General features: G+C 45.7%; 4 protein-coding genes across 5 annotated transcripts; 2 read left to right on the forward strand and 2 right to left on the reverse strand.

The window, feature by feature from the left end:
* Positions 1–371: 371 nt before the first annotated feature.
* LOC148402757 (methyltransferase HEMK2-like) lies at positions 372–2342 on the forward strand. The gene is made up of 7 exons (XM_088397505.1): positions 372–739; positions 803–892; positions 951–1041; positions 1119–1202; positions 1278–1419; positions 1502–1631; positions 1901–2342. The coding sequence occupies exons 1-6, from the start codon at positions 603–605 to the stop codon at positions 1615–1617; spliced, it is 660 nt and encodes a 219-aa protein (XP_088253631.1). The 5' UTR covers positions 372–602; the 3' UTR covers positions 1618–1631; positions 1901–2342.
* LOC148402758 (trifunctional purine biosynthetic protein adenosine-3-like) lies at positions 1803–8892 on the reverse strand. 2 transcript variants are annotated; one of them, XM_088397409.1, is made up of 22 exons: positions 8767–8836; positions 8435–8507; positions 7181–7330; positions 7020–7115; positions 6775–6949; positions 6447–6558; positions 6298–6366; positions 6001–6126; positions 5766–5853; positions 5440–5694; positions 5126–5357; positions 4883–4977; positions 4699–4808; positions 4399–4597; positions 4083–4334; positions 3789–3941; positions 3413–3616; positions 3210–3347; positions 3014–3144; positions 2376–2517; positions 2180–2295; positions 1803–2116 (listed from the first exon to the last, which is right to left on the reverse strand). In XM_088397409.1, exons 3-22 carry the CDS (start codon positions 7323–7325, stop codon positions 1928–1930), a joined length of 3027 nt encoding a protein of 1008 aa, XP_088253535.1. In that variant the 5' UTR covers positions 7326–7330; positions 8435–8507; positions 8767–8836; the 3' UTR covers positions 1803–1927. The 2 variants fall into 2 exon arrangements, with proteins under 2 accessions (XP_088253535.1, XP_088253544.1); XM_088397418.1 differs by lacking the exon at positions 8435–8507 and having other exon boundaries at positions 8767–8892.
* A 496-nt stretch (positions 8893–9388) lies between these two features.
* Positions 9389–12173, reverse strand: gpr180 (G protein-coupled receptor 180). Its single transcript, XM_088397485.1, has 10 exons — positions 11927–12173; positions 11606–11749; positions 11159–11253; positions 10934–11039; positions 10648–10828; positions 10496–10545; positions 10267–10424; positions 10021–10209; positions 9876–9953; positions 9389–9780 (listed from the first exon to the last, which is right to left on the reverse strand). Exons 1-10 carry the CDS (start codon positions 12063–12065, stop codon positions 9625–9627), a joined length of 1296 nt encoding a protein of 431 aa, XP_088253611.1. The 5' UTR covers positions 12066–12173; the 3' UTR covers positions 9389–9624.
* A 402-nt stretch (positions 12174–12575) lies between these two features.
* On the forward strand, positions 12576–15209 carry tgds (TDP-glucose 4,6-dehydratase). Its single transcript, XM_088397492.1, has 11 exons — positions 12576–12768; positions 12852–12918; positions 13014–13082; positions 13177–13267; positions 13339–13487; positions 13557–13655; positions 13736–13795; positions 13961–14004; positions 14078–14243; positions 14302–14455; positions 14519–15209. The coding sequence occupies exons 1-11, from the start codon at positions 12722–12724 to the stop codon at positions 14620–14622; spliced, it is 1050 nt and encodes a 349-aa protein (XP_088253618.1). The 5' UTR covers positions 12576–12721; the 3' UTR covers positions 14623–15209.
* The last annotated feature ends 126 nt before the right edge of the window (positions 15210–15335 follow it).

A 15335-nucleotide genomic window follows, 5' to 3' on the forward strand; every position in this document is an offset into this window, starting at 1 on the left:
AAGACGAGAGTTCTTGGTGATTTCACTTTATTATTGTAGTTTATTTCTATTCACAGCAAGTGACAACAACAATCAGCTTGAACTTGTGCAAATCTGTAAGGAAGAATGGGCAACTACCCACATCTCCCCAATCGAGGTGTGCAAGCCAGGTGACTTTTGAAAACCGTGTTAAAAAAACGGTCTCTTGAACGTACATTTTATTTTCTACTCATGAGAGACATGCCTACCAAATTTTCTCAAAAGTGCTGCCTCCAGGAGCGGGTAACTATGAGCACTCCGATGTTACAGGAATGAGATCTTCGAATTGCTGAAAAATATTAAAGTTTGAAACAATACCTGCTGCGTCAGTCAAAACAAGGAACCTTGGTAAGAACGCGCTTGGTTCTTTTTGAATTGAGCCTTCTCGTTTACCGTAGGCACGCCAGTTGACGCAATGACGTATTGACGTACGTACCAGTGTGCGTACGCTTGACGTATTAGGAAGTAAACCAGAACGCGTCACGTTTTAATAAGTAAATATCAAACGTGTCGCGTTTCATTTGAACTAATTAGCGCCATAACCTGCACATGACTGGAGAAGTGAAGCGTGCGTTTAATTTACCATGTCGGCCAACTACCCCACGCCGCTGTACGATCACGCCGCGCGGGGAGACTTCAGCGAAGTGTACGAGCCGTCGGAGGATTCCTTCCTTCTCATTGACGCCCTGGAAAAGGATGCTGAAGAACTTAAGCGCATGAGGTGACCCTCAGGTGACTGTTCAAGATTTAGCTGAATGATGCTAACTTTTTTTTTTGCTATCAGTGGGCCTTGCCTGTGCGTGGAGGTGGGCAGCGGCTCCGGAGTGGTGTCTGCGTTCCTCGCGTCCCTGCTTGGACCCTCAGCCATATATTTGTGAGTTGCTCCACATCATCTCCTCTCCTCTCCATGTGACCAAGAATGTGTTTCCTAGTTGCACGGACGTGAATCGTGCCGCAGCGCTGTGCACCGCCAAGACGGCATCACGCAACGCCGTGTCGCTTGAGCCCATCGTCACCGACCTGGTCAGGCTCCACTTAGCACATCCGAGACTTAATTTCACATTGTGAGATACTGGTTTGACCACGATGTTCCGTTTTAGGTGGAAAGTATGCTGCCCCGCTTGATCGGACAAGTGGATGTGCTCCTTTTCAACCCGCCATATGTGGTCACACCGTCCAGTGAGGTGACTCAACCTGTTCAAGGTGAAAGGTCATGAAGATTACAGAACACAATGCGTCTGTTTTCTTGGTATGTCAAGGTGGGCAGCACGGGCATCGAGGCGGCTTGGGCCGGCGGGAGGCGAGGTCGCGAGGTCACAGACAGATTTCTACCAATCGTATCGCAGTTGCTGTCCAGTCGAGGGCTGTTCTACTTGGTCACCATCGCAGAGAATGATCCAGGTGTCTGGGATGATGCAGCTTGGTGAATAAATACTTACTTTGCAACTAACAATGGCAGCTGTTTTCATCCTTGGCATCCTAGAGGAGATCATCCAGATCCTGAGCGGACACGGCCTACGGGGAGAGCCACGCCTGTCGACCAGAGCCGGGAACGAGAGGCTCGCAGTGCTGCGCTTTCAGAGGTGCAAACATACGTGAACTTGCCGGCACTGGTAAGTGTCCTTTATCAGAATCTCGATCATCGTGAAGATAGAACAGAATCATTTCCATTGTTGTTTTCAAATTGTTAACCTGCGCTCTGTCACTAGCAAATATTTGGGTGAAAGTAGATTTTGGCGCTGATTGGAATAAGGCAATGAAATAAATACATGCAGGGGAAAATATATCGTCCTCAAGAAATATTTCTTTAATGTGCATGAATTGCATTTAAATGGTAAGCATTGCAAATTTGGAATGTTTTTTTCCCCCAATTTTGCTACAGTGTCAGAGTACGCCTTTCCTACTGCTGTTAGTTGGACCTACAGATGATGCGGCCGTCCTCACTGAGGTGGATGGCCCCGCTGGCGACCAGCTCCATGGCGGCGGGGAAGGCCCTGTGCTCGGCCTCTTTGATTCGGTCCGACAGACTTTCCTCCGTGTCGTCGCTCGACACCGGCACGGCTTCCTGCACGATGATGGCGCCTGCGTCCACCTCCTCCTGACAGACACGTGACGTTTCGTCTCGGCTTTGGCGACGCCCGGACGAATGTGGTTGACTTACTGCGACAAAGTGGACTGTGCAGCCGCTGACCCGCACCCCGGCCTGGAGAGCTTGCTTTTGGGCGTTCACACCCTTGAAGGAGGGCAGCAGGGAGGGGTGGACGTTCAAGAGTTTACCTAAAATGGGACAATGTTTTTATTTTTAGAATAAAAAAAAAAAGGAATCAAGAGTGATTATTACGTGTGCTTCAACTCACCGTTCCATTTCTTGACAAAAGATCCCGTGAGGATTCGCATGAATCCGGCCAGACACACCAACTCCACCCCAAATTCTTCGAGGACTCGGTCGATGGTGCCGTCAAACTCTGCTCGGCTCCCGTACAGTTTGTGGTCAACCACCTCGTGGAAATCAAACACATTTTGTTACTGTACACGGAAACCTCGTATGTCCAAATATGGTTCATTTCAGAGTTTTTCGATAATCCACACTATTGGTTTGTCTCCATGTTGTCTGTTATTTATACACATTAACCAATTTAAAAAGTTGAAAAGAGTTTGAGAACAAATCACATACTGAGTGAATGAAACTCTTTTTCATCAAAATAAATTACATATCTGTGTAAATGCTTTTAAAAATGTAGATTTCTTTTAACCCATACCTTGAAATTATTTAAACATTTAAAATATTTTTTCCTTTTAGCAGTTTTATTACTTTAAATGTCAAAGAATTTTTAATTAGTAATTAACTTTCTCTACCTGTTACGTTTCTGCTTTCGCTTTACCTGCGTGACACACATTGAGTTGTCCTACTGAAATAAAGCTGACTTGCCAAGACTTCTTTTTTACCAATTTTTGAGAAGCGAGCGTTTGGTAAACATCACAATAAAACGAGTACCCGTGTCTGGATGCCGGCCAGTGCGGCTCTCTTGAGACCCTGAACCCCCGGCTTGTTGGAGATGACAACCACGATCTCTGCGCAGCTCGACGGGCGCTTGGCCTGCTCGATCAGCGCTTGAAGGTTGGTTCCTGGAGGAGAGCGCCGATAATAATTATAATCTCCATGACTTCACATCGTAAAATAATCAACAAACCTGTGCCTGAGATGAGAACCCCGACTTTGGTCCTCTTATGAGGAATGCTGCTATCGCAGAGAGAACTGCCGTTTTTAGCGGCTGGACCGGCGTTCAGCAGGCTGTGTTTGAGGTTGCGGACCACCACGGACTCGGCACCTGCAGTACCGCATTTAAATTGTAATATCTCCCATGAGGGAGGTTCCAGAGGCTTGGGGTCTCACCAGGTGGCTTGTGAGCGAGCGCCCCAACAATCCAGGCCTCCTCCTGGGCTTGCAGCTGCCGCAAGACCCTCTGAGCGTCCACGGGGGCAACCACCAGCACGGCACCCAGGCCACAATTGAAGGTGCGAGTCATCTCGTGCTCACTCAGGCCACCCTCCTTCTGAAGCCAGGTAAATACTGGAGGGATGCTCCAACGAGAGGCATCTGGGGAAAAAAAAATACCAACCTATAATATAATATCAAAATAAAATGGCCAAGAAAATATGGTGGTGAGAGTAAGTTGGACCAGAAGGCTGAGTTAAGTTTCAGGGAGAAAACGATGAAATAAATGAACAATAATCTCCTTAAACTTGATTCCACGTCATGTGTGCCTCACCTAAATCGACAGCCAGCTCCTGGGGTAGAACCCGTGGGATGTTTTCCAAAAGTCCTCCGCCGGTGATGTGCGCGTACGCTTTGACAGCACCGCTGTGCAGGATCGGAAGGAGCAGACGACTGTAGATCTTCGTCGGTGTCAGCAAAACCTCCCCTGAAGGTCATTGTGACAATGACAAAAAAGTCCCGAGCGCACTTCTATTAAAAAATATATTGTATTTATCTTAGACTTCTTTTTTTTTTGCAAATGACAAACTTTTTTTTTAGTGTGATGGAAGTTTAAAGAAAAACTTACCAAGAGTCTGTCCCGGGTTGCCAAAAGGTGCTGGGGAGCTGTAGCTGAGTTGCGTTTGCTCCAAAACCTTGCGGACCAAGCTGAAACCGTTGCTATGGATACCGGAGGACGCCACGCCGATCAAGAGGTCCCCCTCGGCGATGTCCGCCAGGCGAGGCAGCAGGGCTCCCCGCTCCACCGCTCCGACGCAGAACCCGGCGAGGTCGTACTCGCCGGCGCCGTAGACGCCCGGCATTTCTGCCGTCTCTCCACCTGGATATCCACGAGGACGACATGGCAGCACGACGGAAATGCCGACGGCAAGGTCTTTGCTTACCTAGCAGAGCGCAGCCGGCCATCTCGCAAGCTTTGGCGATACCCGCGACCACCGTGGCGGTCACATTGACGTCCAGCTTTCCGCACGAGAAGTAGTCGAGGAAGAAGAGCGGCTCGGCACCCTGAGCCAGCACGTCGTTCACACACATGGCCACCAGGTCCTGACCCAAGCTGCCGTGCTGCCCGCAGGCCTGAGCAACCTGAATCAAATCAAACAAATCACTTTTTTTCAGCTTCACTCACAATACCAATGCATAAAGCTTTAAAATATACTAAAATAATTGAAATATCTAAATCACACCTTAAGTTTGGTCCCAACTCCATCAGTGCCAGAAACTAGAATTGGGTCGATGAACCCTGCCGCTTTAAGGTCAAAGAGTCCGGCGAAACCTCCCAGCTCAGCATTACATCCTGGTGAGGATAAAGTGTCAAAACACATAAATTCATTTTTTATGCATATAAAAAAACGGTTAATCTAAACTAACCCGGTCGGGAAGTTGCCCTGGCCAGAGGCTTGATGGTGTCCACGAGTTTATTGCCGGCGGCGATGTCCACGCCGCTGTCCTTATAGGTCAGGCCTCTGTCACAGATACGGTTAAATCACAGCTAAGTTGGCACGCCCCCTAGTGTTTGTGACGCTCATTCCGAGTGAAGAAACGACAACGACGTGATCATCCAAAGTTGGTTTATTCGTAAAACAGGTCAGAAGATGAAATGTTCAAACACACCTGCGTTGCTTCAAATGGGCGATGGCCTTGTGGGCTATGTCGCGGCGGTACACGGCGCCGGGGAAGCCCACGGCCGCCACGCCCTGATTGGCCGCCTGCAGCGCGGCCTCCAGAGAGGGGCAGACCGCTGTGACGGTCAGGACGCGGCCGCCGCTGGAGACCACTTGCTTGTCCTTCAGCGCTGTGCCTGCGTGGAATACTTGAATCCCTGCCTCCTCAACCTGGGACAGACCTGAGGAATCAATCATTGGATTTAGAAAATAAATATTTTTTTTGGCACTATTTATTTCAGGACTTGGTCTCCAACCACTCACCGGTGAGGAGCACCCCTTTGCTGTAAGCGCCGGGATAACCGGCACTCGCCATCACCACGGTAACGGCAGATTTGTCCCGGTGCCACTCGGGGGCGCTGGAGGCCAGCTTGCCGTTGACGGTGTTCAAAATGACCTCGTACAAGTCGCTCTTCAGCAGGGGAAGCAAGACCTGACACTCGGGGTCTCCGAAGCGACAGTTGAACTCCAGAACTTTGGGTCCCTGCTGGGTCAACATCAACCCGGCGTACAGAACGCCTGGAAAGTCACACGGCGACCGTGTTAACGAAAGTCGGTCAAACCGATTCGGTGATTGAATGTGCACTCGCCGACGTAGGGAGCTCCTTCTTGCTTCATGCCGTCCACCGTCTTCTGAAGCACAGACTCTCGGATCTGCGCCAAGAGCTCGTCGCTCACCTGCGTCGCACAAAGAAGTAAATTCTTTAGCAGATTTCGGTTTTGGCTGCCTAACTATAAAACAGCAGTGATTTCCCCCCCCAAAAAAAATTAAAACTACAGATGTGACTAGATCTTTTTTAAATACCTGGCTAAGAGGAGACATACCTGAGGAGTGGGACAGTAGGCTCCCATGCCGCCTGTGTTCGGCCCCCGATCGCCATCTTGCAGACGTTTATGATCCTGAGCTGGAGGCATGGGCGACACCGAGGAGCCATCGGTGAAGCACAGACACTGTAAACACAAGCGGCTATATTTATTTTCAGGTCATGAAACTTGATCGCCAGAGACTGAAATGAGTTTGAATATCGAATGTGTCTCGGTTCACATTTAGACTCCTAATAGTTGGCTGTGGGACAGACACATTTGGAGAGCACTGTTGTACTTAAGTGAGCAAGAACTTACAGATACTTCCTCGCCCTCGAGAAGCTCCTCCACCACAACCGTGTCGCCTGCGGCACCAAACGCCCGGTCCTGAAATGCAGTGATGGGGGGAAAAAAAAAAAAAAATGACAACAATCCACTTGCTCATCAATCATAAAATGCAAAATTACCTTCATGATGTCCATCACAGCACGACAGGCCTCTTCCTGGTCCTGCGCCACAATAACTCCCTTCCCTGCCGCCAAGCCACTGGCTTTCACAACCAGCGCCGGAAAGTCAGCCCTGGGTCACACAAAAAGGAGAAAATTTTTATTTTTTAACGTGACTCTTAATGGATTACCCCAAAAATATTTATATTTTATTTCTAATATTTTACTTTTAATGACACATCAAACAATTCTTTTCTGCTGTAAAATACCAACAGCAACAATGGAAATGTGTTTTTTGATGGGGAAAAAAAAAATGTATTGACAGATATTCTTCAAAGTCACAACTGACGTGCGGATATAATCGCATGCCGCCTCGGGATCCGTGAAAGAGCCGTAGCGTGCGGTGGGGATTCCGTGTCGCTCCATGAAGGCCTTGGAGAAGCTCTTGCTGGCCTCCAGCTGGGCCGCTTTGGCAGTTGGACCAAAACACTGCACTCCTGCCGCCATCAAGTCATCCACGATACCTGGGTGGCAAAACCGATGAGGAGGTTAGAGAGAACCAGAGGAAGACTTGAGGAGAACCGCTGAACTTACCTGCTGCGAGCGGAACCTCAGGTCCAACCACCACCAGCCCCACGTGATGGTCTTTACAAAATTGAGCCAGTATGGCGTGGTTATTCACCGACACCTCTGTCGCAAGAATGATGACGTTATTTTTTATCGTCCACACAAACGAGAAGTCCAATTTGATTTACCCGAGTTACAAATTTTGCCGCAATCGAACGTCCCGGCATTCCCCGGCGCCACTAGGACTTGCTGGATGTGCTGCGACTGGGCCAGCTTCCAAGCTAGAGCGTGCTCCCGCCCTCCTCCACCAACCACCAGCACCCGTTCAGCCATGGTACCTGCGAGATCGGAAGTTGACCTTTCACGACTCCATGCCGTCTAATTACACAAACGAAAGGTCGGGTGGCGAGGAAGCGCTGACCTTTATAGACGATCTAATATTATCTTGTATTGTTACGCTTGGATGGGCTCAATCGGGGAGAACGAAGACACAAAAGCTTCTCGACGGCTTTACTTGAAAAACTGTAGTAAACATTCTGGATTCTTTTTTACGCTTTCGCACTGCATCCTCGTGTTGATAATTCAGTAACGCACAACGGACACGAGCCTCGTGACGTTTGTTTGCCGTCATGTGATTTCATCAGTAAGACGCTCTGATTAGACTGATGCAATTTGGCTTCCTTTTCCCGAGCGAGCGCAACAATTAGGGGCTTTATGTGCAGCCACCACACTCGTTAACCTAAAAGTCAATAATTGTGGAGTAAGAGTTCATCCTAGGCTGAGTGAAGATATTTGTATCGAGAAAAATATATTGTATATGAATGAAAAAACTGAGCAGCATTGCTGGGAAGTAATGAAGTACAAATTCCTTGACTTCATTGTACTTGAATAAAATTTCAGACAGGTTTTTTCTTTTTTCTTTTCTGTAATTGCTGAGCCAAGTTATCCAATGGGGTTAGTCTGTCATTTACAGTAAAAGTTCATTTTTATTTTTGGACTTTAAGACATTTTATCCTGTTCTATTACCAAATTGCAGAAATTAAACTTACGCCATTTTTTTTTTTTAGACGCAAGCATTAGTACCAAGTGAAAAAAAAAAAAAGTATTTCTATAAAGTACCGAGTGAAAAAAAGACAAATCTATAGAAGAACTGAAAATCACTTGAGCAAAATAATCAAAAAGGAAAATTAGAAGCGACTTATTTTTGTACATTTAATCGTGTTCTATTACCAAATTGCAGAAATTAAACTCACGCCAATTTCTTTAAACGCAAGCATTAGTACCAAATGAAAAAAAAACAAGTATTTCTATAAAGTACCGAGTGAAAAAAAGAATAAATGAAAATCACGTTAGCAAAATAATCACAAAGGAAAATAAGAACTTGTAAAAAAAAATAACTAAGTAGGCGACGTGTTACATTCCCGAATCATCGCAACACCAACCTGTGAGTTTTGGACAAAGCGGGAATTAGCCGGAGCCCGGTCAGGAGACGGACGCGTGTTTTCAGCTTGCAGACTGAAGGAGGGGAAGGAAAAAAAAAAACCGTGGACTGCACGAACAAACCGGCGAGCCACACAAACTTTAAAATTGACGCTGGCTAAAAACGCACTCCCATATCTACACACCACGTGGATCCCGTTTATGACAAGGATGCGCTCAGCTGTGCTAAATGCTAACGCAAGTTAAATAAGTTCTTTTGCGTGCAACAAACAACAATGTAAGACTCTATATTGTTGCTATTGATTATTATTTCATAAAAAGTTCCGCATCTTACCTTACTGCGTCCAAACAGGCGTTTGGGGAGAGGTCCTCAACTTCCTTGGGGTGTCACAGCGTGATGCATCTTGGGACTTGTAGTTCTACAATCATTCTCGCCTAGCTTGATTCGACGATAGATATATTGTTTCCCTGAAATGATTTATTTCCGGTCATATAGATCCACAGGTTATAAAGAATAAAACAATAGTTACATTTTCTTGAACTGTACATAAAGTCAACAAATTTGAGCAGTAACAAGATTTTCAGACATGAAACGATGTGGAGATATTTGAATGACATGCATTCAGAAACTTTAAATAGCTTAAAGACTCTGAGATAGACTCACGAGGAAAACAAACCGTGCTATAGATGATATGTAGACTCCTCCAAAAGTATTGGAACAGCAAGGTCAATTCAGTTGTTTTTGATATCTACAGAAGACATTTGGGTCTTTGGTATACAACAAAGGACTTGCCGTACCAATACTTTTGGAGATGAGTGTATTCCCAGCAATAAAATTCACATTTTTGATAGCTCGTACTCCAAATGGTTTTCTTATAAACCTCAATCCCATGTATTAAATAAATTCCACTAAGTGTCCCTGGAATCTGTGTTGTATCATATATCTTTTCTTAAAAAAAAAAAAAAAAAATAGAGTTCAACATCTACTTTCGTTTTTTATGCTTTTGTCCAGCCAAACCGCTGGTGGCGCTTCTCTTGCGGTTCCGGCCTTTGTTCCCTCTGAAGCAAACTGAAGCGCTTCACTTGGTTCCAAGAAAACCGCAAAGGCCTAGCAGCCCCCACGAAGCGACGTCTCCCGTCTTCGTCCTATGATCCAGTTGGAGGTGAAGCCACCTCAGGCCAGCACAGGTGCTCAGTAGCGACCCCTCTGGTTGTTCCTGGACATTGTGAGCGGCAGCGAAACCGAGGAAAGTGAGGACACTTCCCAGTAGAGGGAGCGAGACAGAAAAAGCTGGTATAGGATGACCATGGAGATGGACTGACACAGAATCACGCCAATGGTGACCACCTGCACAAAAAGATTCTCAGGTGGATGCCACTCCTCTGCACGCCCCTGCATGCGTGAGAACATTTGCCACATCTGAAGCTAAAAGGCTGCCAAACCTTCTCCCTCTGGTGCTCATTGAAGACAAATGACGTGAGGACGAGGACAGGATGACAGAGGAACCACAGGAAGGATCCCTGCGAAGAAAACAAAAGAGTGAGGAGCTGCCGGGAGAGCCACGAGTCGTGCCTCGGCGCGGGTGACCTTGGCGAAGCAGAGGTAGAAGTCTCTTTTCAGTGTGCTCCTCTCAGTGGAGATGATTTGGTAGAGAATGGAGGCCAGCAGAAGGGCCAGCGTCACCCTCAGGGCGATGAGCAGAATGCTTGCCAGATTCCACTGGCTGTGATGTTGGCGCTCGGATGCGGAGTAGCGCTCCCACAGCAGAAGCGCCCCCTGCGAGCGGCACCGTCAACATCTCGGCACGGGACCACCTGAGCGAAGCGAGCTCACCTGCAGGAGGACTCCGCAGACGGCGACGGCCGTGGACGCCGGAGACTGTTCCCACTGCAGAGGTCGCGATTGAGGTTTCCGGCCTCGACTCAGGCTCCAGCTCACACACAGGCTCAGTAAGGTGTACAGCATTGACACTTGGGCTGCCATGGCCCAGACTACGCACAGACAAGATGTTACTTGTGTATGCGAGGTTTGATTTGGAGAAATAAAAAAAAATATGACATACACTCTGCGAGGTTGCCCATCAGTGGAATACCAACGCCGTCTCTGGAGTACCTGTTTTACGTCAATATTTCATGTTAGCTCCGCCCACACGAAATGCATTGAGTAGCTAGCTTTAGCTTACAATGCTAACGACAGCGGTTGGTCTTCTTTTACCTGGCCATGTGAATGTACTTGCAAAGGGCCGAGCATCCGTGCAAGGCCAGACTTGCGGTCAGCACCTTCAGGACCGTGTGCATGGGACCACCTTTCCTCAGAGCTTGGTACAGTGGCTTAATGTAGATACAAGACGCTATAAAGTAGGCCAGGAGCAGGAGGAAGTAAAACGTGTGGAGACCTAGACAATGCCAAAAACAAAATAATCAAGTATTTAGACTAGTTTTTCTTGTCTTAGGCTCATAAGCTACGAATCGGAGCTTGACTAAGCAAAAGGATATCTAACCTGCCTCCTCTGCGCTGAAATGCTCCAGAGGGTTTCCTGCAGAATCAGCATTAAGCAGCAGGAGAGTAAATCTGAGGTCACCATGAGAAGGAATGGCTGTATCCACCTGGAGATAGAAATCGTAAGCAGACTCAAACTGCAACTCTTGTCTTATAAGGTTTTGCGAGCGTAAAATATATGGCGTGGCTCAGTAAAAGTTGTAAACTCAGCCTTTTTTTCACTTACCTGACATGTGTATCGATCTGTATAGAGAGCGGTCCACACTGTCGGGGATGACTGCTTGAGAATCGTCTGGTTGTGTTCTTCTTGATTGAGAGAAACTGAAGCAAAGGAGGAAAACCACACAAGTGCACAATGAGCATTGAGTTAATGTTAAAATTAATGTAAAAAAAATGTTGTTTTATGTCAGAAAAATGCTATTAATCGCTGTAAAAAAATTGTGTTGACAATTAACCAAATAACCTCAGAAAATTGTCAAAACAATCACCTCAATATTTAGAATTTAAGGACAGTAATCATTCCTCATATGTTAATTTGTAGTGAGCAAATATGGAGAGTCCCAAATATTAGTACGGTTGTTTTAATATTTTTAGAGGTGGAAGCAGACGTGTGGAGAGATATGCATGTGAATTGTTATAACTGGTTTTGCATTTTTTTGGTGCAACTTCTTACTGATGAACTGGGCACGGGTGAGCCTTTCAGAGCAGCTGAGGTTGTCCCAATCCTCATCCACATTTGCAAATAGAAGCAGTTGGGATTCCTTCTCTGCAGCTAGTGAAGGGTTGTCCAGTTGGCAGACCAACAAACCATCAGCACCTACACACAGAATGTCAAACAGGGACAAGGGGAACGTTTAAATGCGTCTTTCTTTCCAACAGCTTAAAATTGTTTTTGGAAAAACTGTCATTATTAACTTCCATTCCAGAAATAAGTTGAGATGGAAATGAAAATCCGGATGATGACATCAGAGGAAATGAGGAAAAACTAATTTACCTTGATACATGAATTTTGTGATGAATTGGCCTTGATGCTGCCTCGCTACTTCGGTCTTAAAAAGTCCCGTTACAGTTTTCCCGAAAGCCTGTGCAGAAAAGAATACTGCAGCTGTAAGTGCGGTTATTAAACACGACATTTTACAGGCAGTATTTTTTGCGTTTTAAGCCAATAAATGTTAGCTCATCACTTCAATGAGCCACGAAACCAAGTGACATCCCTTCTGCGTCAAGCGACATGCATGGACACAAATAAAGCGGAAGTCAAAGGATAATACTCTTAAAAGTCTCAAACTAGTCCATTTAGGATTTTCGTGATGGTGCGAAGTGAGAAAATAATACAAAACAAGACACCTCAGCTAAATGTACAAACTTGGTTCCTCGTTGGTGACACTATATTTTACCAGGTGTCATTTTCTAAACGTTTATTTTGACAATAAATTTCGGAAATGTCGTTTCTATGTCAGTAAGCTTTGTGGTATGACTTTGTCCAATCACTGCTGTTGATAAAATGATAGATTTAGAACCCACCCAATCAAAAACGTTTTTTCGATAGAATATATTTTCAGCCAATCACAAAGCAGAAAATGGTCATATGGGGGCTCCATTTGTCCAGCCCCTTTTCAACGTGTCAACACTACCGTAAACCATCATCTACTGTCGTGCTTACCATCATGAACCTGTCCTGTCACAAACGTGTTTTTCAAGATTACGAAGTTAGAAGTGAAACCCAAAGACGATCGTGTATAACAATTTCAACATTAATACGCGTACGAGACTAAAAGTGAAGGAACTGATGGACTCCATCCGAACTGTTTTAGTGACTGGGGGTTCTGGGTTTATGTGAGTTGACATCACATAAATCATTCAATTGCAATTATTATAAATGTCTTTATTTACAGTGATTTGTTCCTCTGTCCATACAGTGGCTCTCACCTTGTGTGTTCACTGGTTCAAAAGCATCCCGAATGGAAAATTTTTAACTTGGATAATGTAAGCTTTTGTCATCAGTTTACTGTGTTAAAAAAAAAAAAAAAAGTAAATGCAGAGATTTATACAGCGACAAAATGTGTGTGACATCTTTTCAGCTAGATTACTGCTGCAGCCCAAGGAGTCTGGACAGCATTAAAAACACAGCTAACTACACTTTTATCAAGGTAATAAGTTTTTTGCAGTTACGGACAGTTACCCAATAACCCCTTCCGCCCCCCTTGTGCGTTAAGATGTTTAAATTCCAGCATTGTGTAACAGGGCGATGTATGTAACGCCCAGCTGGTGAACCACATCTTCAACTCTCAAAAAATTGACGTCATCTTCCACTTGGCCGCCAAAACCCACGTTGGTGAGCAGCAAGTCGAATTGTGGCAACCACAACACTATTTCCTACAATGGTCTTGTTGTGTTTTGCCTTAGATTCATCTTTCCAAAGCCCGGCCATTTTCCAGCACGTTAACATCCACGGCACGCGAGTTTTACTAGCAGCTGCCACTCAGGCACGCCACAAGCTTCAGTGCTTCATCTACGCCAGCAGTGATGAAGTGTACGGATCGAGTCTAGATGAGGTTCGGTGGATTTATTCACGTCGTCATTTTAGCGGTGGTATAAAAAGTCTACACACCTCTGTTTTGTAGGAATTTGATGAGAACAGTCCGATGAGGCCTTCCAATCCATATTCTTCCTCAAAGGCAGCTGCAGAGCGTCTGGTCAGGTTGTACTGGGAAAAATATAAGGTACATAGAAGAAGTTGCTTTCGGTAGAAATGTAACATAATTGTATTTGAAGGTATATTAATTTAATTTGCTGTCTTCAGCTTCCTGTCATCATCACAAGGAGCAACAACATCTACGGTCCCAAGCAATACATTGAGAAGGTACAGACTAGTAGTAGTGGTGTGCGAGGTTAACGCAAACTAACCAAATATTTACTCAATGCAATGACAAAAATGACATCCTACGTTAATAAAACTAATGATAGTTAAAATGTCCTCTTGGGTAGTTGCAGTGGATTATAATAACCGGTGTTGTCGTTCTCACAGGTCATCCCGAAATTTCTCACGCTTTTGCAAATGCGCAAGAAATGGTAGGTGATTTTATTCGGAAAATGTCACACCGGGCAACGTCCCAACTTTGTGCTCTGTGCTGCCTCGCCATAGTACCATTCACGGAACCCTCCCCAAATCTCGCCATTTCCTGTTCGTCGACGACACGGTCAACGCCTTCCTTCTACTTCTGGAGAAAGGGATTGTGGGAGAAGTCTACAACATAGGCTCAAACTTTGAGATAGCCATAGTGCAACTAGCTAGGGAACTTGTCAAGATGGTAGGTTGACACGGACAGCGTAGATAGTCTTGGATGTAAACACTAAAAATTTTTTAAGGTAAAAAACGTGCCAGATGCCGAGCTGAACGACTGGCTGGAATTTGTGCCAGACAGGCCAAAGGTCGACATCCGCTACCCTATCAAATGTGAAAAGCTTCAGAAGTTAGGCTGGAAGGCCGAAGTCTCCTGGTCTGATGGTATCAAACGGACTGGTACGGCAAGCACACACAACCAGGCCAATCTGAGACAGAATATTCATACCCGTCTGTTTTTAGTCAAATGGTACCAGGACCACCCGGACTTTTGGTCGGACACACCGGAGGGCCCGGGAGAAATTCCAAGCACGTTAGAAGATACCAACCAAGAGCCGACTGAGTGAAGTCATCCTGCAGTGTACCGCCTTGGACCAACAGGGGGCGCAGTTGACCAAAGCACTGTGAAGTCAACCTGAACACACTTGATATCAGAGGACATTAACAAGTGGTGGAATTTTTACCTCAATTCTTACCTCAACTGACCAGTTGTGTTTACTGTCCATTCCTCCATCCATCTGGGCTCAGGTCGTCCAGATCTTTTTTCCAGATCGGAAACACACGCTAGCAGCTGGGGGGTAAATGTACCCCAGGGGCTCATTCCTCTAATTGCACGTTCCGAGCTTTTCACTTTGCATGCTAGCGTCCGCCAGCAGAAATTCCATTGAGGAGGCAGAAATGTTTTGAGCTAATGAGACAATGTCGAAAGATCCCATCGCCTCATTGACGTTTGAGTTAAGTACGAGAAAGACGAGAATAGGTCGTGTGATGACTTATCTTGGATTTATCTGGGTGACAAGATGCATACTGAATGTTATCTTTTATTTATTCAACTTTTGAGTTAAAGCAATGATTGTAAATACTTTAGGATAATTTTTGTTTTAGGTTTCACAGGGCTCCATAATGGATGAGCAATAAAACTATTTTGGGCATATTTCGATGTGTGCTTCTTGTTCTGCGAATGAGGTAGAAAGTTTTGTAGTATGTTCTCGACATCGACGTATTGTATAAAAAAAAAAATGGACGACTTGCTTCTCACACAGCCAAAACGAACCAAAAG

The sequence above is a fragment of the Syngnathus floridae genome, chromosome 2, assembly GCF_059516105.1.
Source record: "Syngnathus floridae isolate MCC-2025c chromosome 2, RoL_Sflo_1.0, whole genome shotgun sequence".
Taxonomy (NCBI): Eukaryota; Metazoa; Chordata; class Actinopteri; order Syngnathiformes; family Syngnathidae; genus Syngnathus; species Syngnathus floridae.